At 38.8% G+C, this 26,069-nt stretch overlaps 1 protein-coding gene across 1 annotated transcript; it reads right to left on the bottom strand.

The window, feature by feature from the left end:
* Nucleotides 1-771: 771 nt before the first annotated feature.
* LOC131925700 (interferon-activable protein 203-like) lies at nt 772-14,310 on the bottom strand. The gene is made up of 6 exons (XM_059281054.1): nt 14,140-14,310; nt 8,102-8,386; nt 7,255-7,376; nt 6,071-6,238; nt 3,088-3,363; nt 772-1,257 (listed from the first exon to the last, which is right to left on the bottom strand). The coding sequence occupies exons 2-6, from the start codon at nt 8,361-8,363 to the stop codon at nt 772-774; spliced, it is 1,314 nt and encodes a 437-aa protein (XP_059137037.1). The 5' UTR covers nt 8,364-8,386; nt 14,140-14,310.
* Between the last annotated feature and the right edge of the window lie 11,759 nt (nt 14,311-26,069).

Below are 26,069 nucleotides of genomic sequence, written 5' to 3'. Positions count from 1 at the left end.
TACAGCAATATTTCTGGTGTTTTAGTTTGTGTCCCACTTAATTTACTTATTAATTGTGTGACCAATTGTACCAGCACAGTCAGTAACAGCATAGATAAAAGGAAAAAGCCATGCCTAATTCATACACAATGAATTACAAAATCATACATTGAACAAGCAAGCATACTAATGAATTAGTACATCGACACTTAAAGAAACATTCAAAAGTCATAGAATTCCTTAAATTTCTTCACTTTCATTGTGCCTGTTATAAATTGTGAAATTAAACTAGATTATTTAACTCCTCTTTCTCTCATTATTTAAAATAGTATTCACTCAGTCAAAAGATCTTGATAAAAAGTAAAGAATGTGATAATGAGGACACATTAAAGAAATAATCCTGGCTTGTTGGACACGGCTTCATTCTAGGGCAGAATTGTCTATTTGGTTTTTAATTCTCATCAGTGCAAACTGTATCTAGTCTATGAGTTTGACTCTTTATTCACTACTGAGTTGCCAATGAGATGGGTTAGGAAACTATCAAAGAAAAAGAATCTAAAAGGAAAGTGTGCTATAAAATGAACAATATCTGGGAATAGGGTGGCTCTAGATGGATTTTCAGCCAGGAAATTCCAGAGGTTATTGATGAATCTCCTTGTAAAGAATTCTCATGGTGGTACCTTGAGGAGAGGAATGGTAAGAGACTATCCCAATATCCAAAGTGTGGAAACCTTACTCATCTCTTTCTGATATGAAAGGTGATTATTTCCTGTGTTAAGTAAGTTGAGTGAATTACAGTGACAAGTTAAAACTTAAAATATCAGTATGGAAAGTCATTCTACGAATAATATAGTGGCTTACCGTAGTTACCACAAACTCTCCATTCACATATGTTCCTTTTATTTGAGAGAAAAGATCCTTAATTTTAGGAGTTCCATTGGCTGTTCTCTTCAGTTTATATGGAATATCCATTGTTTGGTTAACATCGTCATCAGACACACAGGAAGCTCCATATATCTCCAGAAATCCACTGACACCGATATAATCTGATATGGCAATGATCTTTTGTGGGATGAACTTGTTCTTTAGGGCTGTGTCAAAAACCTTCACTCTGAAGAATTCAGTCTCAGTAGCCACTGTGGCATGGAACATCCTTTTGCCATCAATCAAATCATAAGTAAATGGTTCTGTTACTTTCAACACCATCACTTGTATGGGATCTCGATGGTGACCTTCTACCTTAGAAGGCTCCTTTGGTAAGTTTCCCTTCTTTGGTGTCTACATAAAACATACACAGGATAAACATGCATAATTCAGACAGATCATAAGGCACAGCTCCACTGAATAGAGTGGAGAATATCTAAACAATGATTCCCATACCTTGCCCTAGATAAAGGAAGAAATGGAGATTTACCTATATCACTACTTAGTGGTTCCACTTAATACTAATCATACCTGGTAGATAAATGGATCATACTTGTAGTTATGGGGAATGAACCCAAAGCCTCCATGTTCTAGTCAAGTCTTCTATCTAGGAACATTTTTAAAATTCCAATTACAAAACCTTGTCTAAACCGTCATAGCTTTCTTGTAAAAGAAAGATGCCCTCAAATATTGTTAATCAGGAATGGTTTAGGCTAGCAGCTCTTCTTTTTGCATAATAGCAGGCATGGAGGAGAATCCTGGGACCAGAAAAAGTCCTGAAGTCATTTTACTTTGATAACCTGCTTCCTCACTATCCCATTCCATTTCTGAGCATCAGAAGAGCACTATGAAATGGAGGCAAAACTGTAGGGCTGAAAAGAAGCATGTTGTCAGTCATGGCCAACCTGGGTACCAGCTCAGGGAGGCAGCTATAACTGGTAGCACTTTCTGAAATTTGACTTGGAAACATACAGACTTCACGCTATGGGTGGTAGGGTTTTTCTTCTTTTTTTAAAAAAAATTTTTGTTTTATGTATTTTTTTATTTTATAATTTAATTTAATTTTACATATCAGCCAAGAATTCCCTTGTTCTCCCCCCTCCTGCCCCCCTACATTCCCCCTAACCCACCACCCATTCCCATCTTCTCCAGGGCAAAGACTCCCCTGAGTATTGAGTTCATCCTGGTAGATTCAGTCCAGGCAGGTCCAGTCCCCTCCTCCCAGTCTGAGCCAAGTGTCCCAGTATAAGCCCCAGGTTTCAAACAGCCAACTCATGCACTGAGTACAGGACCCAGTCCCACTGCCTGGATGCCTCCCAGACAGTTCAAGCTAATCAACTGTCTCACTTATCCAGAGGGCTTGATCCAGTTGGGGGCTCCTCAGCTATTGATTCATAGTTCATGTGTTTCCATTCGTTTGGCTATTTGTCTCTGTGCTTTATCCCACCTTGGTCTCAACAATTCTCGCTCATATAAACCCTCCTCTTTCTTGCCAGTTGGACTCCCGGAGCTCCACCCAGGGCCTGGTCATGGATCTCTGCATCCATTTCCCTCATTCATTGGATGGGGTTTCTAGCACGACAATTAGGGTGTTTGGCCATCCCATCACCCAGTAGGTCAGTTCGGGCTGTCTCTCGACCATTACCCGTAGTCTATTGTGGGGGTATCTTTGTGGATTTCTGTGGGCCTCTCTAGCACTTTGCTTCTTCCTATTCTCATGTGGTTTTCATTTATCATGGTCTCCTATTCCTTGTTCTCCCTCTCTGTTCTTGATCCACCTGGGTTCTCCTGTTCCCCTAAGCTCTCTTTCCCCTTTACCTCTGATTCCTGATCGATGTGTTCTAACTTCAGGAAGTACATTTTCATTATAACTGTTTCAGCAGTTCACAATATGAAAAGAATACCTTGACAAAAAGTTCAAAGTGTAAAATTAAATAAGCAAGTGTCTCACTATACTCCTTACAGAATAGGCATGATCAGGTGATCACTGAGTCAGGTATTTCCTTAATGGAATAGAGCATACAAAGTATTTTAAAGTTGAATATAGGGAAGGATCAGTAACTAAACACAATAAAAATGAGTGATTATTTGCATAAAAGATTATGTGTGCATATAGATTAATGAAGAAACCTGCCAAGTTTGTGCTAAGTTCTGTCATTATATTGTGAGAAAAGGAAGCTTTACCCTTGATGGACTGCTGCTTGCCTTTGCTGGAGGCACCAGAGGAGCCTGGGGATCACTGAGTGCCGTCGCTGGAGACACACATGGAACTGGAAGACTGCTGGATGGTGTTGGTGGAGATCCACATGGAGCCAGGAGACTTTCAGATGCTGTTGCTGAAGGCATCTGAGGAGCATGGTCCCTCCTTGATGCTTTTACTTTAGAACAGGGAAGAGCCTGTCCAGTACCATATGATACTCCTTGAGGCCCTTGAGTGGTGCACTCACTTCTGGACTCTGTCTGTAGAGAAGCATGAATAGCCTGAATGAAGTTAGATGCTGTTTCTGATTGTGTTTGAGTGGTCTGGACACTGTTTGTCCATATTGCTCTAGGCACCTGAGGATCTGGAAGACTCATGGATGTTGTTGGTAGAAGTACCTGAGAAGTCTGGAGACTACCAGATGCTGTTGCTGGAGATTCCAATGAAGCCTGGAAATAAACATGTCCTGTTTCTAATGGATCTGGGACATTGGCATTCCTAGGTGCTCTTACTGTAGCAGAGTTAAGAGTCTGAATGCCACTGCATGCTGCTCTTTGAGATACCTGAGTGGTGCTGTCATTTCTGGGTATTGCTTCTGGAAGAGCATAGTGAACCTGAATATTGCTGGATGCTGTTGCTAGAGGCATCATTCTGACCTGGGCTTTGCTTTTCAATGTTGCTGAAGGGCTTTTAAGAGTTTGGGCAGGTGTAAATGTTATTACGTGAGGACTGTGAGGAGACTTTTTGCTATTGGCTACTGCTGCTGTAGGTACGTGAATATTCTGGGCATTGCTGGACATTGATATTAGAGCCATGTGAGGAGTACTGAGGGAGCTGGACACTGTTTTTGAAGGCATGTGAGTGACCCAGCTATTACCAGATGCTGTTGCTGAAGGTACGTGAGGAGCCTGGACACCACTGGACAGTACTAGAGGCACTGGAGAGTTCAGATGGATGCTGGAGTCTGCTGCTGGAGACATTGGAAAATTCTGGTGAGTTGGTGCTGGAGAGCCTGAAGACATTTTAAAAGTGAAGCATGTTCCTAGAGATCTCTGAGAAGTCTGGAGGCTGTTAGAAGCTGCTGAAACTTCCGGAAAAATCTGGAGTTCACTTGCAGCTGAGGAGTTGCTGGTTGCTGAAAATTCTGGACACTGATTTTTTTTCTGGGAAACTTGTATCTCTATGGTACTATGTTTTTTGATGTTTGTGTTTTTCTGTTTTAAAGGAAAATAGGATTGAGATATTCTCTAATACTACTTATTGTTTTTTTAAAACAAGACCAAATGCATCTTTTCACTTTCTCTTTTCAAAAGAGGACTTTTATAATGTCAGCTTTTTCCTGGGCTGAAGGAAGTATTTGAGAACATACTTAGGTATTTCTTACACCTAGCTTCCACTCTTACTAATCAATATTACAACTTCTCTTAAAAGCCAGGTATTTAATTTTCACTGTTCTGGGATAGAATACTAGCTCAAAGTATCTTACAATACTCTTCAACTATTATTTGGTCTGGTTCAGCTTTTAGTGTTATTTTGTGGGAAATGAAGCTTTTACTAAAATTGGCTATTCCTGTACTTTTTCTCAGGTAGACTTTCTAATCCATCAAATATTCAAACCTTATTGTCCACAGAGAGATCACACTCCACACTTTCAAGTGATGTGATTGAAATTGTGAGACAAATACCATAAATAAATGGACCGCATTGATGGGTTTTGGTGGATGGGAATGTAGCTCAGTTGACAACGTGGAATAGCATGGCTGAAGCCCATCCAGACTAATTTAAACCTGTATTTAGGTCTTTAAAATGACTATAAATCCAGTTAAATAAAACTTCTACATATGGGAGAAATACTTGTACATAGGCAGCAGATCTAGTTAGGGTCCTCATTACACTTTTATAATCTTAGAAGTATAAAAATTGAAATACTATAAAACTTGAAATGCTAAGGTAAGTTAGTTGGTTTAACTGTAATGGCCATTTTTACTGTTTTTGATTGTTCAAAGTAAAAATTCTTCTAAACTGCAACAATTGCTATAAAGCTGATTCCTTTCACGCTAAAATTATTACTAACTGTAGCCTATTTTCCAGGCTTGTGTACATTTTGAATTATATTGATGTCATCATTTACAAACATGGTTAATTAGATGTGGCTAAAGAGTTCCCATGCTAAATAACTGGACTCTGCCAGTTAAAAAGATTAAATGCTGGTCACATAGAGTGTTCAACACAATTGTACCATGCAATAAAATAAGGAGATGTGTGTACATTGCAGTAAGGATCTCCAAATATATGCATGATGAATGGATTATATATATATTATATATATATATATATATATATATATATATATATATATATTTAAGTACATGATTAAGAAATTAGATGAGAAGTTCTTATAAGGTTATGATTATTGTAATTATATTAAAAGAGCATCAAAATGGGAACAGGAAGCCATTCCCTTTGATGAGGAATGGCTGGGAGAGTTTGGTGTATGCCTGGGAGGGTCTGAAACTGACACTTACAAAAGCGACCATTACAGTTATACAATATTTGGTCAGTGAATGGACATGCAAAGAACCAGAATGTGTCAAAACACCTGTTAAGAAGAGCATAGAATGGTGAAAATAACCTCTAAAGTTGGGTCACCAGCAAAGGGAAAAGGTCTGAGAAGAAACTAGGCAATGGAGACTGATACATTCTTGTGTTAGTCCTTGTCTGTCTCCCCTCTTTCTTTTCTGAACCCTAAGCAGAAAGTTGGTTGACAATATTAGAAATCATTTCATCAATACTTAACCTTTTCAATACCACAGAGGCTGTGATACATGATTACATAACTTACTAAGCTATTTAATAATAAGAGGAAAATCCTTGCAGTAGGGGATCAGTGAGATGTTTTTCCAAGGTTGTGGTGAGCCCAGAGACATGCTTTGGGAAAGGGCAAGCACTGGAAATAGAAAGTGGTACCTTATTTGAGGAACTGCTGGATGGTGTTGGGGGAGGCTTATGAGGAGTCTGGAGACAACATTCATCTTTTTGTGGGTTGCTTCCTGAAGGCTCTAGAAACTGAGTCTGTTCCTGGGTAAGCTTCATTTTCTTGCCACCTTCAGTTTTTATGGTTTGTTTTCTCTTTTTCTAAAAGAAAAATGTTTGTCTTTCCTTATTGATTTTCCCATGTGTTAGAAATTGAACCCCAGTCTTTGTACATTCTAAGTTGTACTTTTCCATATGGTTTTTATCTCCAGCCTTAGTAATGTCTTTAGTATTAAGTAAAGCATAATATTTCAAGGACTATAAGCATCTTAGTTTTATTACTGGATTTAATTATATTTGCATCATTGTGCACACATCATTCTTAACAGATGGAACATATAGTGTGGTAGTTTGAATAAGATTGATCCCCACAGACACATTGATTTGAATGTTTGGTCATCAGAGAGTCTCAATATTAACAGATGTGTTCATGTTGGAGTTGGTGTGGTTTGTTGGAGGAAGTGTGTCACTGAGGGGTGGGCCTTGAGATTTCAGATGCTCAAGCCCGGCCCAGTGTCACTCTCTTACAGCTGCCTGTGGAGATGTAGAATTCTATACTACCTCTCCAGCACAATGTCTCTTTGCACACTGACATGCTTCCTACTATGACAATAATGGACTAACCCTCTGAATATAAGCAAGCCCCATTTAAATGTGTTTTTAAAATAAGAGTTGCTGTGTACTCACGACATCTCCTCAAAGCAATAGAAACACTAAGTCATATAGAGTTGTCTCATAGAGGAGTAGAAAAATTACGTTTATCTCATCCTACTTATCCCTGACGTGGCAGAATAGTATTAAGTGTAGAATTACAAAGTCCACATTTAATTTAATCTTTTTAAAAGCCACATCCCAAAGCAACTGCTATTTCAGTAAATGGTCTTTTAAAAAGCCACATGATGATTTTTATGTTTTCATCTCTGGGGGTTATACTGCAGGAGTTAAAGACATTGTACATCTGACACTGAAGGAGTGACAGGTCCCTATGAATTTGTTGACTTAGAACCTGTTCTCACTAGAGCCGTGGACTGGATAGATAGAGTACTGAATCTTCCTAAAGAGTTAAGAAGGGGAGGAACCTGGGGAGAAGCTTTTTGGTGGGAGACCAGCCACCTTACCTGTGCAGAGGGTTTGCTCTTGTCTGATTCATTATTGGTGGAAAGAGATTGGGAACTACTGGGTTTTTCTTGCTTTCCTTTTTTCACTGCAGTTTTGTTTTTTCCTTTCTTTTGCTTCTTAACTGTGGGGATAAAGAAAACACAATAAATCCCGGGAAGTGGTTAAGATGGCTGAAGCTCATTCAGAATTATTTATTTTCTGTTTTTAAATTAAATTGATAATTTATTCCGTTTTAATTAATAATTTTATAGAAAGATAATGATTTCATGTTGTTTTTTAAAAAAACCTCAATCATTCCATTTCTAACCAATATTCACAGGTCTCCTTGACTGAGCCTCCTTATGCTAAATTCTCAGGTCAGAGTTGTGTACCAGTATACCCAATATTTTTTAAACGCAGTGACTTTATAAAGAGAAACTTCATATCTCTAAAGTGCAGGCTCTAATTAAATATTAGATCACATTTTCTACCAGAAAAGATATTAATGAATGGGTAAGATTGTTAATTGAGTATTAAATTTACTCTATTTATATACTTTAAGTGATTTTTTTCATTGCTCACTTTATTATTTTATGGTTTTACTACCATGTTGGGTAATCTAATCTGTCTCAACAACTGCTTTTTATTTTACTTACCTCCAATGTAAAAGAAATTTACCCTGAAATATACCATATTTCTTTGTGAGAAAGGGTTTCTTGAAATCAACTTGACATCTGAAATGCTTCAATCCCCATAATGTCTAAGGCACACAGTGGTATAGTGATACATCAGCTCTGATTGCTGCAGGAAGCCAGAAAGTTAGAGGAGGGATGAGAGGGATGAGTGCCCAGGGTGTTCCCATGTTACCTTTTGCCTTCTCTGTTTTAAGTTTTTTAGCAAGGTTTTCAAGATCATTCATGCTTTCACACAAATTTATCAGCAGGTCCAGTCCAGCATCTTTTGGGATTTTTTTCTCCATCAGGTCAGCCATCTGAATTCTGTCATAATTCTCTTGCATCTCTTCAGTTAGATTTAGTTTTTTTCTTAGTAAGGACTTGATTGTCCTAAACTGGTAGTCATTCAGACCCTCTAATCCTTTTAGAAGAACAATTGTCTTGTATTCACTCATTATCTCTAAAATTATGGACAATCCTAAAAGACGAAAATGGACATATGATTACAAACATTTACAGACAATCCCCAAACAAGCATATTCCTTTGTGAGTAGATGACTCCTATTGATAATGTCCATAATTGCATATGAGAGAAAAAGAGTCAAATACAAGCTGTGCCATTGTGCAAAATGTGTGTAGAACTTTTGTTCTTTTGTTGTATTAATAAACAAGCCTAGGATATTCTTCCCTATTAGCCATGTTAGGTGACTTAGGCCAGTGGCAATTGTGGTGGAAGAAAAGAGTTGGAATCAGTAATTGTTGAAGTGTTTAAAGTCTGGGCTATGAGTGTTAATATCTTGGATTCTATTTCCATTCTTATATCCAGCCTGTCCCTGGATATCTGCCTGTGGATTTCTGATTTTTCCCATACTAAAGTGACCTATATGGAAATGGGACTGCATTCTATTACAGTGTACCTGGATGAGCAATGACTTAAGTCACATGACCATGATGAGCCACTGACCCTTGTCCACTAGGCTTTGCCTCAAACACCCCTCATTAGCATCCTGCCTCTCCTGGCCTTGGATTGAGATCTTTGGGCCCTTTGTGCTCATATCACTGTCAATTTCTCAAACATCTACATACTTTTCAGAGCAGCACTTTAGAATTTATTGGATGGAATTGTGTCAGTAGTTTCCTCATTTTGTCATTTCAGGGTTGACTTAGTGATTCTATTTGTTTAGAGACACAATTTTTACTTCCATGTCATGCTTAAATCCTACCTAGATCTTTTAATAGTTTTCCATATTATTAAAAATATTCCTTCCTCCTAAAATATATTGGAAGTCCTTGAATAACCTGTACTCTTCCATTTATGTTTATTTTTATTCCTGAGATCATATGCTTCAAAATATACAAAACATACTCTTATTGTCAAGGTTTATGGTATGTCTATTTTCTTTTTCATTGCTTGGAAGGCCATTTTAACATTTTGTTGTCTGTCTACTTTTCATAAACTTTGAAAACTTAAGAATTAAATAATGTTGGTAATGGGAATGTATGGTAGTAGAAGATGTAGACAAAGGAGTTACTATCACTAATTTATAATTCTAGAACTAAGATGGAAACCTATTGCTGTAGAAACTTACATATACACTATCTAGCCATCCTTACATCAATCCATCCATCCATCCATCCATCCATCCTTCCATCCATCCATCCATCCATCCATCCATCCATCCATCCACCCATCCATCCATCCATCTATGTATCTATGTATCTATGTATGTATGTATGTATGTATGTATGTATGTATCTATCTATCTATCTATCTATCTATCTATCTATCTATCTATCTATCATTTATCTTTCTCTCTAAATACAAATCAATCAAAAATTTACATGAAGTTATTCCAGAATATATCAACAGTATTTCTACTAGACACCTCAGTTTAACAAAAAGCTCAGTGGTAGGAATGAATTTGCTCTCTTGAAGTTATTGACCAGTCAGTTCTCATAGACTCCCAACTGACATTGCCCTTGGGTACACTCCAGAACTTTATGGTAAGATTCTATTGCAGAAGATACCACATCCTTGAGTCACAGAACATGGAGAAATGTGGTGGTATTGTGTTCCCCAAAATATTGTGCACCCTAATAAATTTATCTGGGGTCAGAGACAGAACAGCCACTAGATACAAAGACTAGAAAATGGTGGCACTCACACCTTTAATCCTAGCATTCCAGAGGCAGAAATCCCTCTGGATCTCTGTGAGTTCAAGGCCACATTGGAAATTGCCAGGCATGGTGACACATGTTTTTAATCCCAAGAAGTGAGCCTTTAATCCCAGGGAGTGATGGCAAAAACAGAAAGATATATAAGGCATGGAGACCAGAAACTAGAAGCATTTGGCTGGTTAAACTTTTAGGCTTTTGAGCAACAGTTCAGCTGAGACCCATTCTGGATGAGGACTCAGAGGCTTCCAGTCTGAGGAAACAGGATCAGCTGAGGAACTGGCAAGATGAGGTAGTTGTGGCTTGTTCTGCTTCTCTGATCTTCCAGCTTTCACCCCAATAATTGGCCTCAGGTTTGTTTTTATTAAGAACTTTTAAGATTCGTGCTACAGAGAAATGAACTTGATACTCACTTGGAAGCCTCATTCCCTACTGACTAGATTTTCCAAATCTAGGAAGTACTAGGCACAGTACTGGAGGAGTAAAATAATCATTAACCTTCCTGCAGGTAGAGTAACAACCCGTCTGGCAACATGCTCAACAGTGCAACAGTGCCATAAATGTTGTGGGTTAACCATCTATTTTGTGATTTGACCTAAGGCCAGTATGAGTGGAAACCCATACCTGACACCTTTACTGAGACTGGAAACCTGCGACTAGACTCCTCATAGTTCCTAGTGGAGAACCTCCTAATTTTATGCTGCCAAATATGAGTAGAATTAAATTTATTATTATGTCCATAGGTCTTTCAACTCCCATCATAGAAATTTGTAAGGAACTTTATTAGTTACAAAAATTAGAAAATTAGAAACAACAAAATTTGGCTTTCTGGAAATTCTCAAAATTCCCCAGTGGACCAAGCATCCTGCTTTGTACCTCACTGACATTTTATATACTCCCTTGATGGTCTTCAGAGAATGTATTAAGTCAAACATTCTGATTTAATGTTTGTCATCTCAGTTTGGGAATTATGCCTGTATGGACATCAGTTTAGTTGGGTACTAAATTTCTAGGGCTGTAAACTGCTTCCTTTTTTTGAGAAAAATTGAACATCATCCATGCTCAAAGAAAACCAAGGGTGAATAGAATATTCACACAAGGACACATGATAGGGAAGGTGAAGAATTTAAGAAAAAGACATACTCTGTAAACCATAAGACATAAAAAAATAGATCATTTAGATATTCAAGAGGGAGATTAAAACTGATTCTCAACAGTAAAACTCCCTTCTTCAGAGCAGCATTCTAATTTCTGTACAATACTAATCTCCAGATCCCACAGAAAATTAAAACAGAAAGCTTTTATTTGAGTTGGTATTTCTGAAAACACAACTATTTAAAATACAACCAGATATGTGATGACAGAGCCTTTGAGTAATTTGATGGGTTCCATTTTTATGAGATTATTCATTTTGTTTTTAAAATGTTGTTCCTTTTGAATTTGGACTAATCATCCTAACCTCAGTAGAATTTCTAGTATTATATAACATAGCATACATGCATCAATGCCATCTATGCCCCTAGATTCTGGATATCAATATGTGTTCATCCTCACTGCTAAAAAGCTAAACACTTTAAATTTTCAGTCTCTTTATAACACCCAAGTTCTCTTCCAAATTTCAAAGCTCTCAAAAATATCTAAAGTCTCTAGAATTCCAAAGTTTTTAAAAATTTAAAGTATCTCAACAGTGAGCTCTTACAAAATAAAAAATGAGTTACCAACCTTGTTATCCCAAGAGGGGAAAACATGGTCATAATTATATTCACAACAAAGCAAAATCAAAATTAAAGAATACAAAAGATTCTCTGGTCTGCAAAGGGCCTTGGCATCTCCCTATCTCTTGCTCTCCCATCCAAGTACTCATAGTGGTTCTGCTGTGCTTTAGCTACCTCCCTTGACACCTGCTGCTATTCTTGGTGGCACCCCAATGTACTCACATCTCAAAAATTCTGGGGTGACCATTGACCTGGGTTGTGTCTTCATTAATAGCCTTTCATAGCCTTTCACAGTGACAAGCCTCAGCTATTCCCTATGACCCTCTCATACCTCCAAAACCAGTACCAACTGGGTGAGTCTTTCACCTTACAGAGTTTGGTTGTCAGCACAAGGGACAGCCTTGTCCCCCTCCGGGCCATAGCTTCCACTTCTGTGTGCTGACAAAGAGAAGACACTTCCCAGGTTAAACCTCAACAACTCCGGTTTTTTCTCAATCTCATCCAGTTTCTGAGTCCTAGCTCACCAGAATCACAGATTTGTAATTCAAAATATTGAGTGACCTCAGTAGATTCTTTATCTGACTCTCAAGCTTTCTTCTGAAATTTCCAAGCCCAGCCTCAGTCATCTGCACTGCCCTCTGCATTATCTTGTAACTTTCCAAAATAGTTCATTTTCTCTAAACACTCATTTGCTTTTATGTCCCAAAGCTACAAAGTTCTTTCATAATCATTCCTAAAACACAGTCAGGTGTGTCACAATAATATCCCACAAACCCAGTCCCAATTTCTGTCTTAGTTACAGGTTATATTGCTGGAATAAAACACCATTACCAAAAACAATTTGGGAAGAAAGGGTTCATATCATTTTATACTTCCACATCACACTCCTTTATTGAAAGAAGTTAGAGCAGGAACTCAAGGTTGGAACCTCGAGGCTGGAACTGTAGCAGAAGCCATCAGGAAGAGTGATTTTTCATTTGATCCTCATGGCTTGCTCAGCAGTGAGGACCACCTGCAATGAGTGACACTGGCCCCAATGGGTTACACACTCACATAAATCATTAATCAAGAATATGCCCTACACCATTTCTTTTAGGCAATTTTGAAGGAAGCATTTTCTCAACTCGGGTATTTCAGCCCAGATAATTAGATCTTGAGTCAAGTTGAAAAAAAACCCCACCAGATATCTTTTTAGAATAAGATAATAGTTTAAATGTTGGATTTATATACCAATAATAGTGTATGGTATTTCTTAGTATTTTATGTTTCTTGATAGGACCATAATAAGTAGCAACATGGAACATATTTTGTTCCAAAGGTGCAAATGCACACATATCTTCTTCATATGTATGTGAAAGAGCATAGTCATCTATGAATTTAATAAAACCGACAATATTTCAATATATTCAGCAGTATATTTCTCAATTACTATATTAATGTTATAAACATCTGCAAAAAATTTAGAATGTTTGAGGAACATAAATGATACACCAAGAGAGATATCCTTACATATGGACTTGTCTGAACTTCTAAATCAACTTCTAATCAACTTCTAAAATAGTCTGTTCAAGTACACATTAAGAATTCTAAAGGGTACATGGAAAGCCTTTAAAATATTATAAAAATAGGCAACAGAGATATATTTCTAATTATATTTCTAATTAACTCCCCTTGAGCCCCTCTACATCTTCCAGAGAAAATTATAAACAAGTCAAACAATCTAAAACTACAGAAAACCAATAACTTTCAAGGTGACAGAAACTAACTCACTGCGATTTAGATACTGCTGATGTAAAAAATAATGACAAGTATGTATGTGGATGATTAAAAATGGATGTACTTGAATAACTGAATCTGTAGTGCTTTGTACTATGCATGTCCATTGTTTCACATGCTGTACAATATTGAAATACTAGAGTGAATCTCCATGTCCTGATATGTTTTCACTAAATACTATTTAACAATAATTATTTGATGTCAGTATCCTATTGTTTACCCAGTCATTCAACAAGCCAACAAGTTCCTTCAGCGTCTCCAGCAAAGATAAATAAAGCCTTCTCTTCACTTTCTATATGCTTATATTTATATATAAAGTTACTTTTTTATGCCATAATCAAAATGTACTTTTATTGACTCAGGCCCCAGTAAGGGTGGACTAAAGATGTCTGCCATCTCCTCTAGCAAAACATCAGAACATAGCTGCTGTGGGTTCCCTGCACTGAGAGCAGCTGGCACCAGCCCTGCTCCCTCCACTCTCCTCTGAAAAAGCAGCACTGATTTCCCCTGTGACCTTGTGGGTTCCACAGAGCTCTCAACTCTACATAGCAGGCATAGGACTCACCTGGGAAATTTCTTCAGCAGTGTCCAGATCCTAGTTTGTCTGAAAGGAAAGGAACAGGGCTAGTTCACTTGAGTAAGAAGAAAAATCTCTCAGAGATTGGACAGGGGTGTTGCCATCTCTCAAATGCCAAGAACATGAAGTATTTTTAAAGATGGGAAGAATGACATTGGTCAGAGTCATTTCATTTCTCTTCAAGTTGAGCAATCTTGGATGCCTTGCACTCTCCTATTCCTCAGAGAGGTGGATTGCAAAAGTGAGGCCTCCTCCCATGTTCTTAGCTTTCGATTTCCCCAACTAGTAGATTGGATTGTCTCCTAACTGTAAACACTTTAGTTACCATGAAAATCAAAGGTCTGTTGTGCTCAGTTGTTTTCCTTCCATGTCTTCATAGGTAGATGTTCTAAACTTCACCCTTCATGTCCAACAGCCTTATTTGTGGGTCATGGAGAATCACATTCCTCTGAATAAAGGTAACATCTGAAAAGGCAAGTGTGAGCTACCATGACACTTCTCCATCTTCTCTACTAAGGGTGGAGTTGGAAGGAGGAAATTTCAGTAGGTGACTATTGCCATCAAGAACTGAATGTTTCCTGGGTAGTAAAAGCTATGTACTGCAGTTACTCTTGGTTTAAGCTGGGCGGTGGTGGCGCACGCCTTTAATCCCAGAACTCAGGAGGCAGAGCCAGGTGGATCTCTGTGAGTTCGAGGCCAGCCTGGGCTACGAAGTGAGTTCCAGGAAAGGTGAAATGCTACACAGAGAAACCCTGTCTCGAAAAACCAAAAAAAAAAAAAAAAAAAAAAAAGAAAAAAGAAAAAAGAATTTACTAAAGCATGCAAGTTTCATGATGTCATTGTTTTTCTCTACTAAGTAGTACACCATTGTGTGTATGTACCACATATATTTAATTAATTCTTCAGTTGAGGGGCATCTAGGTCATTTCCAGGTTCTGGCTATTATGAATAATGCTGCTATGAACATAGTTAAGCATGTGTCCCTGTGGTATGATTGAGCATACCTTGGGTATATACCAAAGAGTTGTATAGATGGCTCTTGAGGAAGATTGATTCCCAATTTTTTGAAAAAATGCCGCATTGGTTTCCAAAGGGAGTGTACCAGTTTGCAACCCACCAACAGTGGAGGAGTGTTCCCCTTGCTCGACATCCTCTCCAACATAAACTGTCTGCAGTTCTTTTGATCTGAGCCATTCTCACAGGTGTAAGAAGGTATCTCAGAGTTGTTTTGTTTGCATCTCCCTGATGACTAAGGATACTGAGCAATTCCTTAAATGTCTTTCGGCCATTTAAGATTCTTCAGAGGGATTCTATGAGCAAGTGCATCAAGATCATGGTAGGGAAACCTGCAGAGAGGAACAAATCAAACTAGTGGGAACTTATGAAAGTTGGATTAATGGTTGTGGAGCCTGCATGGGACTGGGCAAGGCCTTCTGCATTGCAAGACAGTTGTATAGCCTGATCTGCTTGTGGGTGGTGGTGGCTGTAGGATCAGAATCTATCCCTGGTGCATGAGTGGGGTTTTTGGAGCCCACTACCTATGATGGGACACCTCTTGCTGCCTTGAGGCAGGGTGAAGGGATTGGAGTTGCCTGAACTGGATGTTCCTTCCCATGGGAGCCCTTGCCTTCTTGTGGGAGGGAGTGGGGAGTGGGTTGGTGCAGGGGCAGGAGCAGGTAAGAGTGGGATCTTTGATTGGTATGTAAAAATGAATTAAAATTTTTTCTTAATAAAAAAATAAAGAAAAAATAAAAAAGAATTTATTAAAGAATTCTCTCAATCAATAGTAGTTAATAGGTCTTCCAGCCACTCCCCCCAAAAAAATCTGAGAATTTCATCACTCACTTTCATATCTAATGAATGATTAATGAGTATTGACTGCCCTCTGGACAAAGGCTAAGCAGCTTTCCTTTAGTGATTAAGTTAATGATTCCTTAGCATTTCTGCACTACGTATGGTATTTATTCATAAACCCAGCAGGTATAGTGGCCTTAAGTATTAACACTCTGGAAGCCTTGTCAACTGTGGCAAAGCTCTTAGTGTTAGTAACATCAGGGACCTGAGATATCCATTATCCTGGTGTTTTTCCGTCAAGGTGAGTGAGGAATCTCTGATGTCTAATGTAATTTGAGACACAAAACAAATGTTGCCAGGCAGTTGATGGTGGTGAGTTCACCCCAGCTGATCTGCAAACAGGATCATGTTCTTGGAGTGTATTCATCCAGTGTGTTAGGATCACATGCTTCACCTGGATGGGTACAGAGGCATAAGAGAAGGTTTTCAAAAGCTGATCTTTGTTAGCTCTTGTGCCCTCAGATTTTGACATAGAGAATGTAGCAGGCAGGCAGGTGCAGCTACAAATCATGCCCTCTTATACTGCCATTTTCTTTCAAGTCTTGGGCATCAGGGCTCTATAGCTCTTGTGTAGACAGATCTATGCCATTCATACCCTTTGCCTTCCAACTGTTACAACTCTTGAAGGCTTAGGAACTCAGCATTCACTTGGCCTGGAATTATAGCTTCATGGAGAGATTAGATTTGGGAGTTTTCAGTCTTTGACAGCAGCCAGTGTTAACAACTGTAGGTTTAGGACACCTGAGAACCTTGGCTCCGAGAGCTCACCAGCCCTCAGGAAGTCTTCCTCTGCCCAGAACCTGCGGTTTCTCTCCTCTAGCTCCCTACGCCTTTGATACCTAATCATCTTCTCCACTGCTGCCATCCTGCTGTTTCCGGTTGAGACCACTGTCCTTACACTGTTTATCTGCCCCTCAGGAAGCCTGCAGCCTGGCCAGGTTCATCTTGCCCTCTGATGTCTACATGTCACTGCTGCTCTGCCGCATGTGCCTTTGCTGTCGTGTTGCCACTTCCCTGATTCCTTTTAAAATTTGGTACTTATTGGCTTTTAAAAACAATATTTCATACAGTAAATCTTTTTCATAGTCTTTTCCCTTCCCAACTCTTCCCAGATCCTCCCCATCTACCTACCTGCTCAACATCATCAAAATGCTCTCTCTCTGTCTCTGTCTCTTTGTCTGTCTGTCTCTCTCTCTCTCTCTCTCTCTCTCTCTCTCTCTCTCTCTCTCTCTCTCTCTGTGTGTGTGTTAGTTATAGAAACACACACTGGAAAATGTGTGTTACAGAAAAACACATTGATAAAAAGATAGCATGTTAAATATTTGGTGTCTGTTGAACTGTCTGCATGGAAAAGAATGCAAGTAGAACTATACTTATCACCCTGAACAAAATTCAACCCTGAATGGATCAAAGACCTCAGCATAAATCCAGATTTCTTTCTCAGACTCTTCATCATTTGAAGGTTCTTGGATTTTGTGTGTTCATTGTATAAAATGATACTTTGATGAGTATATTTATGAGCTCAAAAACTTTCTTGGTAGAATCTTTAGGCTCTTTTGTTTTTAAAGTCTTATTATCTGTTGTAAGGATACTTTTACTTCTTTTTCTATCTGTTTCTCCTTTATTTCCTTCAGTTTTTATATTTCTCTAGCTAAGACTTGATGTACTATATTGACTAGGTATGGAGAGAATTGACATCCTTGTCTGTTCTTAAATTTAGTGGGAATGCTTTGAGTTTCTGTCCTTTTATTCTGATTCTGTAAATTGTGCTATTATTCTGTGACATCTCTTGTTTTGTAGTCTTTCCAGACCTTCTATCATGAAGGGACGTTGGATTTTGTCCAAGGTCTTTTCTGAATATAATGAGATGATCATGTGATTTTTATCTTTTAGTCTGTTCATGTGGTGGATTCTGTTTATTGATTTACATATGTTAAACAATTCATACATCTCTGGGTTGAAGCAAACTTGACCTTGGTCAGTAATCTTTTTTATGTGTTTTTGGATTGTGCTTCCAAGTCTTATGTGGAGAATTTTTTAAACTGTGTTCATAAAGGGTTTTGGACAGTAAATTTCCTTTCCAATTGACTCTTTGTTGGTCTTGATATTTATTTAACAATGGATTCATAAAAAAGATTAAGAGATGTTTTTTGATTTTCTACTTTGCAGAATTATGTGAGGAGTATTAATGATAGCTCTTCTTTGGAGATCTGGTAATATTCTGTACTGATATGACCCTGGGATTATTGGGGGTTGGGAGATTTTTAATTACTGTGTCTATTTTACTTTTATTGATTTTCTATAATGCTTTTATTGCATCTGTTTCATTGAGTTCAATCCTGACTTTGATTATTTCTTCCTGTCTACCCCTTTTGAGTATTATTTATCCTTGTTTGCTTTTCTAGAGCTTTCAAATTATTAATATGATACCTTTCCAGTTTTTGACATACTTACTGGTATGAACTTGGCTCTTAGACCTGCATTCATTGTTTCTCATGGATTTTGTTATACTGTATTTTTATTTTAATTCTATTCTAAAAAATGTTTAATTTCCTTCTTGATTTTTGTTTTTATCCAGTTTTCATTCAATAGAGAGTAGATTAGCTTCCATGAGTTTGTACACTTCCTGTTGTTTTTATTGTTGATATACAGTTTTAATAGATGTGTTACTTGAATTTTCCTCTATCTGATAATACTTGTTTTGTATTCCAATATGTGGTAAATTTTGGAGAAAATTCCAAGAACTTTTGAGAAAAAAGTATATTCTTTAGTGTTTGGATGTAATGTTCTATAGATGTCTGTTAGGTCCATTTGATTTATAAGGCTATTTTACTCCCAAGTTTCTCTGTTTTTGTTTATTTATTTTTGTTTTGTTTTGATGACTTGTCTATCAGTGAGACTGGCATATTGAAGACACTCACTATCACTGTGCTAAGCTCAAAATATGATTTTACCTGAAGTGGTGTTTCTTTTATGAAATAGAATATCATTATGTCTAGTACACACGTTAAGACTTGCAGTATTTTCTTGTTGCTTTGTTTTCCTTTAATGATTATGCAGTATTCTTCCTTTTACTTCTGATTAGTTTTGGGTCAAAGTCTGTTTTATCTAATATTAAAGTAGCTACTCTTCCCTGCTTGCTTCTTGGTTCCATTTACTTAGAATATATCTTTCCATTTTTCTATCCCAAATTGATGTCTGTCATTGATGTTGGAATATGTTTCTTGTATGCAGCAGAAAGATAGATCTTGACTTCTAAAATAATGTTAGTCTGTCTCTTTTTATTGGAGGAATAGAGACTGTTGTGCCCAGATTGGGACCCCAAAGACTTCACCACAGACCTTAGGTTCAGAATGCAACAGCATGGTTTATTTCTGTTTGTTTACAAGCCGCAGGCAGGGAAGCTCTATCCAAAGCACTCACTCCTAGTAAACCTGAGGCCAGGAGGAACTTGCTTTTTCTTTGTGTGGCTAGTTTTTTAAAGGCAAAATCCACAAGCTCTTCAGGGGGGTTGGGGGAGTTTTGCACGGGTGCAACTCGGATTGGTTTATTTTTATCTCTGTTCTCTTTTAATTGGGTGAGGGTATGTAACCTTTGAATTTACTGGTTGGTGGTTACAATTTATTACTTTGGGGGCAGTCCAGCACAAGTCCCAGGCTTTGTCCTTGAGCCACCATGGGGGCTGGCTGGCCAAGGACGTACTGCACATAACTCTAAGTTGGTGAGGGGCCCCAGAGAGTAAACATCTGGCTGAACTTTGAGCAGTCAGAGTACGTGCAGAAAGGGAGCTACTTCAAGGACTATGTCTTTTGTTCATAGCCCTCCCAGAAACTGCTTGCTCAAGTCTCAGGAAACTGAAATTGAGGCCTGATCTCTGAGAGAAGACTGAGCAGCTTGTTATGGCATCTGCTTGGTCCTTTCAGAGACCATTAATATTGACAGTCATTGTCAAAATGTATTTATTAATTCCTGTTATTTTGTTACATTGGATTTTCCCCCATCTTTTGATTAACTGTTCCTGGATTATTTATTTCTTGTTTCCTTTTTGGTGTATTAACCCTTCAAATTTAAGGTTTTCTCATAGTGTCTTCTGTAGAACTGCATGAGTAGAGAGAAATAGTTAAAATGTGTTTTTATCATGAAATGTTTTCTATCTCTGTAGATTGTGATTGATATTTTTGCTGGGAATAGCTGTCTAGCATGACATCTGTGCTTTTCAGAGTTTGTAGAACATTTGCCCAGACACTTCTTTTCAGAGTCTGAATTGAAAAGTAGGTATTATTGTAATAGGTCTGCCTTTATAAGTGACTTCAGTTTTTTGTTTGTTTGTTTTTACCTTGCAGCTTTTAATAGCCTTTCTTTGTTCTGTACATTTAAGTTTGAATTATTATATACCATGGAAATTTTCTTTTCTGGTCCTGTCTATTTGGTGTTCTGTATGCCTCTTGTACCCTGATAAGCATCTCTTTCTTTACAGCAGCAATTTATCTATGATTTTGTTACAATATTTTCTCTGCCTTTGAACTGGATTCTTCTCCTTCCTCATAATGGAAATAAGAATGTTCTCCATACTTGAAGTGGCATTAAGTTTAGGTATGAGAGAAGTTGAGTCCTTATGTAAGCATCAGGGAGACTGTATCTTCCTCCAGATCAAAATCATTCACCTTACAGGAAAGCTTGGTAAGACACAGGGTGTTAACAAAAGGATACATGTGGCAAGCCACAAGAATATGTTATAAGGAGTCCAGCTGTGTATTAAAGCTATAACTTGACCAGGCCAAGGGTGAGTCAAGTGGGAAAGCATTTAGCATGAACTATTTGGTGTCACATAGCTTAATATTCAGCTGTGCCTTGTTATGAATTGCTTGTATTCACAATTCCCATAGAATGTGTGTGTGTGAGCTTCTTTGCTCAGGCCAGTACTTGGATAAGGTAACATAGGCAAAGACAAGCTGGCTGGAGATGCATAGCTTTGTTTGTTGTGCAATGAAACTCAGACCAACCCTTTGCCTTGAGGCCTAGTGGCTCTCCAGAGCAATTGACTGTATCAAAGGAGATTTTTACATATCAAGGTGGAAGGTAGTGTGGAGCAAGATTCCAGAGGAGGGAGAGAACCACATGGCAAGGGGAAGAAGACACAGTGCTGTGGAATGGTCTGTATGTCAAATGTGTTGCTGATTGGTCAATAAATAAATCACTGATTGGCCATTGGCCAGGCAGGAAGTATAGGCGGGACAAAGAGAAGAATTCTGGGAAGTGGAAGGCTGAGAGAGAGACACTGCCAGCCGCCATGAGGACAAACAGCATAAGAAGATGCCGGTAAGCCACGAGCCATGTGGCAAGGTATAGATGAATGGAAATGGATTAATTTAAGCTGTAAGAACAGCTAGGAAGAAGCCTGCCATGGCCATACAGTTTGTAACCAATATAAGTCTCTGTGTTTACTTGGTTGGGTCTGAATGGCTGTGGGACTGGCGGGTGACAGAGATTTGTCCTGAGGCGGGCCAGGCAGGAAAACTCTAGGTACAGCACAGGCATTTTCTGTAGAGGCAGACAGAATGGCATGACCAGGGAGAAGGGAATAACACAGAGGGTTTGTAGATAGTAAGGCAGAAAGCCTTGTAGAGTTCATCGGAGCCAGGAGTTAAGAGCAAGTAGAGATGGAGGATAAAGAAACAGAGGACAAAGATGAGGCTGGAAGCATAAGAGCTTAGTTGTTAGCAGGACTATGAGAGGGCAGTAAATGAGGGGACAAAAAGAAACTGAGTGTCAGGACGGAACTGAAACTATGTAGACAGGATTTCATTCCATAGAAATAAAGCAGATGGATGAAGAGTGTAAGAAACACGTGTAAGGCCTAGGATGAACAACCCTGGTCAGGAGTGATAAGCAATAGAATGACATAAGTAAACCACAAATGGAGTAGTGATAAGCTATAAGCTATGTGTGGAAGTAGGGATAAGACTAGAAACATAGCCAGAAAAGAATATAAAAGATGAAGCCTCAGACCTGACCAACAGAGCTCGTCAGGCCCTTGCGTGAGTTGATTCTCCTCTGCCAGAGGCGTGAGATACTGTCCCAAGTGCAGACATGGCTGATGGGAGGAAGGCTGACCCAATATCCAGAGGAAGGCTGACCCAAGATCCAGAGGAACAGACCTGGTGAGTCCACACCTGTACACCTAAAGAGGTACTCCTGCTTCCATTTGGGAGACAGGATGAGTATTGCTTGTAATCGTACTGTGTAAATAAATGAGTGTTATATGAAGTCTGAATTAAGAGTGATTATTCCTCCCCAGTAACCGGTGTATGTACTTGTTACAAAGAGCTTGGTGTATCTAGATTTATTCCTGCCCTGAATGCCTGACAGAGCTGTAGCTGAATAGATAGAATTTTGTCTTAGAGGAGTGAAGTTAACAGACATAAGAGCATAGTGTACATAGATTTCTTCCCTCAGATATCCAACACTGGACGCGGTGTCTTCCCTGGACTCTGGGCAATCTGTAGATGCAGAATAGCAGGATAGTCTCAGAATGGATGAAATCTCACATCAGGCAAGAAAGATCATTAAGATAAAGAAGTAAACAACTTAGAGGCTTCAGGAAGTCTCTGAAACCAGATATAATAGGGTCCTCCATCCCCAAGAATATACACATTGTAAGGAGCTGTGCTAGGCATTCTCATATAAGCTGATATGCCTGGAAACTGTTGAGACCAGCCATGCTGTCCTGAAGAGGCTCAGACCAACTGGACTACCTAAAAAGGACACTCTCCAATGCATTGTACTGTCTGCACATTGTCAAGGGTGCCCCAGGATTCTTGCTATCATGAGCTGTTACTCATTTTGAATTAACTGGTGACATAGCTGTCTTTGAGTCATTTCTGCTCCTGTAAGTAACACCTCATCAATATTCCTATAATAAACACAACAGTAAATAAATAAATCCCATTGGCTTACCAAATTGGACTTCAGTTGTACCTGAACTTTGGCCTGGGATGAGTAGACCTTTGTTTCCACCTCCCCAGGAATATTGTCATACAAAGTAGAGGATAGATCCAGCCTACTGTATGTAGGTAGATTCCGCACTGTTACTCTCTTCTTTCTTAAAAAGCATTTGTGGATTATATAAATTGAAACCTTAGGTCTATATAAGACAAAATTCTCTGTCTCTGACACATAATTTTCTTCTGTCTTAGTCTATTTTGTATTGTGTCAGGACAGTACAGATACAGTGTTAATTACGGAAAATAAATGTAATACATTTCTGCAAGCTTGGGAATCCAAGAACTAGTCTTTGGCATTTGATGAGATTTCTTTCTGTATCTTTGTTACAGGATGTTGTGGCAGTTAGAGTCAAAGCCAGGTGTTTCCAAACTCTTGCCTTTCATTGAAAGATTTAGGGTAAAGGCTCACACAGATTTTAAAGAAGCAGTGAAACTTTATTCAAAGTAAAGCGACAGTAGAGATCAGGAAGGAATATGTGTGAAGAGCATCCATGGGCCACGTGAGGAAAGGGGCTCAAGGGCCCTGGTTTTTGTTTGGAGCCACTTTCATGGAGTTCAAGAGAAGGAGGAGTTGAGGTGCTGAAGGGAACTGACACTGGTTGATCTTTATTTCAACTAATGGGCTTAGATTAGGTATGCATTTACTTCCTGTGCATGTACCTTTCCACATAGTATTTTATTTTGATTATATTCACACAATTATACATAGGAAGAAGTTGATAAATAGGATATTCATCATAAAAGTTCCCTTTGAGGACACAGGTTGTCTTGTTGTACAAGTCCCCAAACTAGTCCAGGCTGGATTTGATCATCTTTCTTGGTATCAAAAATGTTCTGTGACATATTTGAATATAAATGTTTTATGAAGGTATTTCTAAGGGCAGTAATCATTTTCATTGTTTGCAGCATAGATATTTGCAACCTGATGTAGCTAGAGTTTTCCTGCTTTGCCCACAGTCAAGACAAATCTCTGTCACCCACCAGTCCAACAGCCGCTCAGACCCAACCAAGTAAACACAGAGACTTACATTGCTTACAAACTGTATGGCTGTGGCAGGCTTCTTCCTAACTGTTCTTATAGCTTAAATTAATCCATTTCCATAAATCTATACCTTGCCACGTGGCTCGTGGCTTACTGGCATCTCCACATGCTGCTTGTCATGGCGGCGGCTGGCAGTGACTCTCCCTGTCTTCCTGTACCCTCAATTCTCCTCTCTGTTAGTCCCACCTATGCTTCCTGCCTGGCTACTGGCCAATCAGTGTTTTATTTATTGACCAATCAGAGTAATTTAACATACAGACCATCCCACAGCAACCTGATGTATGTGGGTGTCCATGTTGCCAATAGTTTTCAGGTATATGTTAGAAGAACATTGTGTGTACACAAGAGTTGGAGATATTGGTCTCTGGCTGGGAAGTGCAATTTGTTGTTATCAGACAAAAGTGAAGCCTCAAACTGCTAAATTGTGCCCCATGCTAGCCTGTCTCATCCCTATGTGCTGGAAGAGCAAAGTTAAACAAAACAAACAATAAAAGAAAAACAAGCAAACAGAATTCCCTTCTACAAATGCTTTTCTACTGACATTGATCTATTGATGGCAAATGACTATGAACTAAACACACTCCATTAAACCCACACTTCCAGGATCCTTAAATGGGAAATAAGATATGGATTTCCAAGATGAGAGATGCACTCATCCTTAGCTCTTCCCTCTTCCTACCTTTATTTCTTCTTTTCTCACCTTTTCTGTGCTCCTTAATCCATGTCAGATCACTGCCCCATGTGGCTATTAATACTGATTGTAAACCTGATGGATCTAGTATCACTTATGAGAATCCTTTGAACACATGCACCAGGGGCTTTCTAGACTTGGTTAAGTAATTTGGAATCACTCACCTCAAGTGAGAGTGGTATTGTTGAATAGGTTCAGGTCCTGAAGTGAATAAAAAGAGAGAGACAGAGAGATAGAGAGACAGGGACCAAAACATAGACAGAAAGAGAGAGAGAGAGAGAGAGAGAGAGAGAGAGAGAGAGAGAGAGAGAGAGAGAGAGAGAGCAGCTCTAGAACTCACCTCTTTCTGAGTCCTGCTGTAAATACAGTGTGACCAATCATCTCACCTTCTCTACCATTAAATCATGAGCAAAACCAAACCCACTCTTTCTCTAGTTGCTTAGGTCAGATATGATTTCACAGAAGTGAGAGAAGTAGACAAAACCCCAGCAAGACCTTTCTGGGAATCCTGACTGCTGTGGGATGTTCTGTATGGCAAAGGTGTTGCTAATTAGTCAATAAATAAAACACTGATTGGCTATTGGCTAGGCAGGAAGTGTAGGCGGGACAAGGAGGAGAATAAAGCTGGGAAGTGGAAGACTGAGTCAGAGAGAGACTGCCAGCTGCCACCATGACAAACAGCATATGAAGATGCCGGTAAGCCATGAGCCACGTGGCAAGGTATAGATTTATAGAAATGGATTAATTTAAGCTATAAGAACAGTTAGGAAGAAGCCTGCCACGGCCATACAGTTTGAAAGCAATATAAGTCTCTGTGTTTACTTGGTCAGGTCTGAGCAGCTGTGGGACTGGCAGGTGAGAGAGATTTATCCTGACTGTGGGCCAGACAAGAAAACTCCAGCTACACCTGACAAATTTCTTAATTCCTTTATCATAAGGCTTCCTCATTTTGAAGGTTTCCAGTGACATTATTTCATTCTAGAATTGGAGTCGAGATTCCTTATTGCTGTAGATAGTATTCCTCACTCTTAACACCCCAAATTTGTGGATTCTTTGCTCAAATAATGAAACTGTACAATACAGTCACAATTACTCAGTGAAAAGCATCTGAAAACTTGTCAGGTCCTCAACACACTAGTTTGGGAAACTGCACTCAAGGCTGAATTCAACCTTCTCCTGTGTATTACTAATATTTGGTTTTTCTCGGCAGGACACAGTCTATTTGTTCTTGAACAAGCTTTGTCCTTAAACATCACACTTGAAGCCTGTGCAGATCACTAATATTTTATTTTAGAGCAACTTCAAATGGTTTAAAGATATTCCCAAG

This window comes from Peromyscus eremicus, chromosome 15, assembly GCF_949786415.1.
Source record: "Peromyscus eremicus chromosome 15, PerEre_H2_v1, whole genome shotgun sequence".
In the NCBI taxonomy this organism is placed as follows: domain Eukaryota; kingdom Metazoa; phylum Chordata; class Mammalia; order Rodentia; family Cricetidae; genus Peromyscus; species Peromyscus eremicus.
This window is presented reverse-complemented; position numbering and strand designations above follow the sequence as displayed.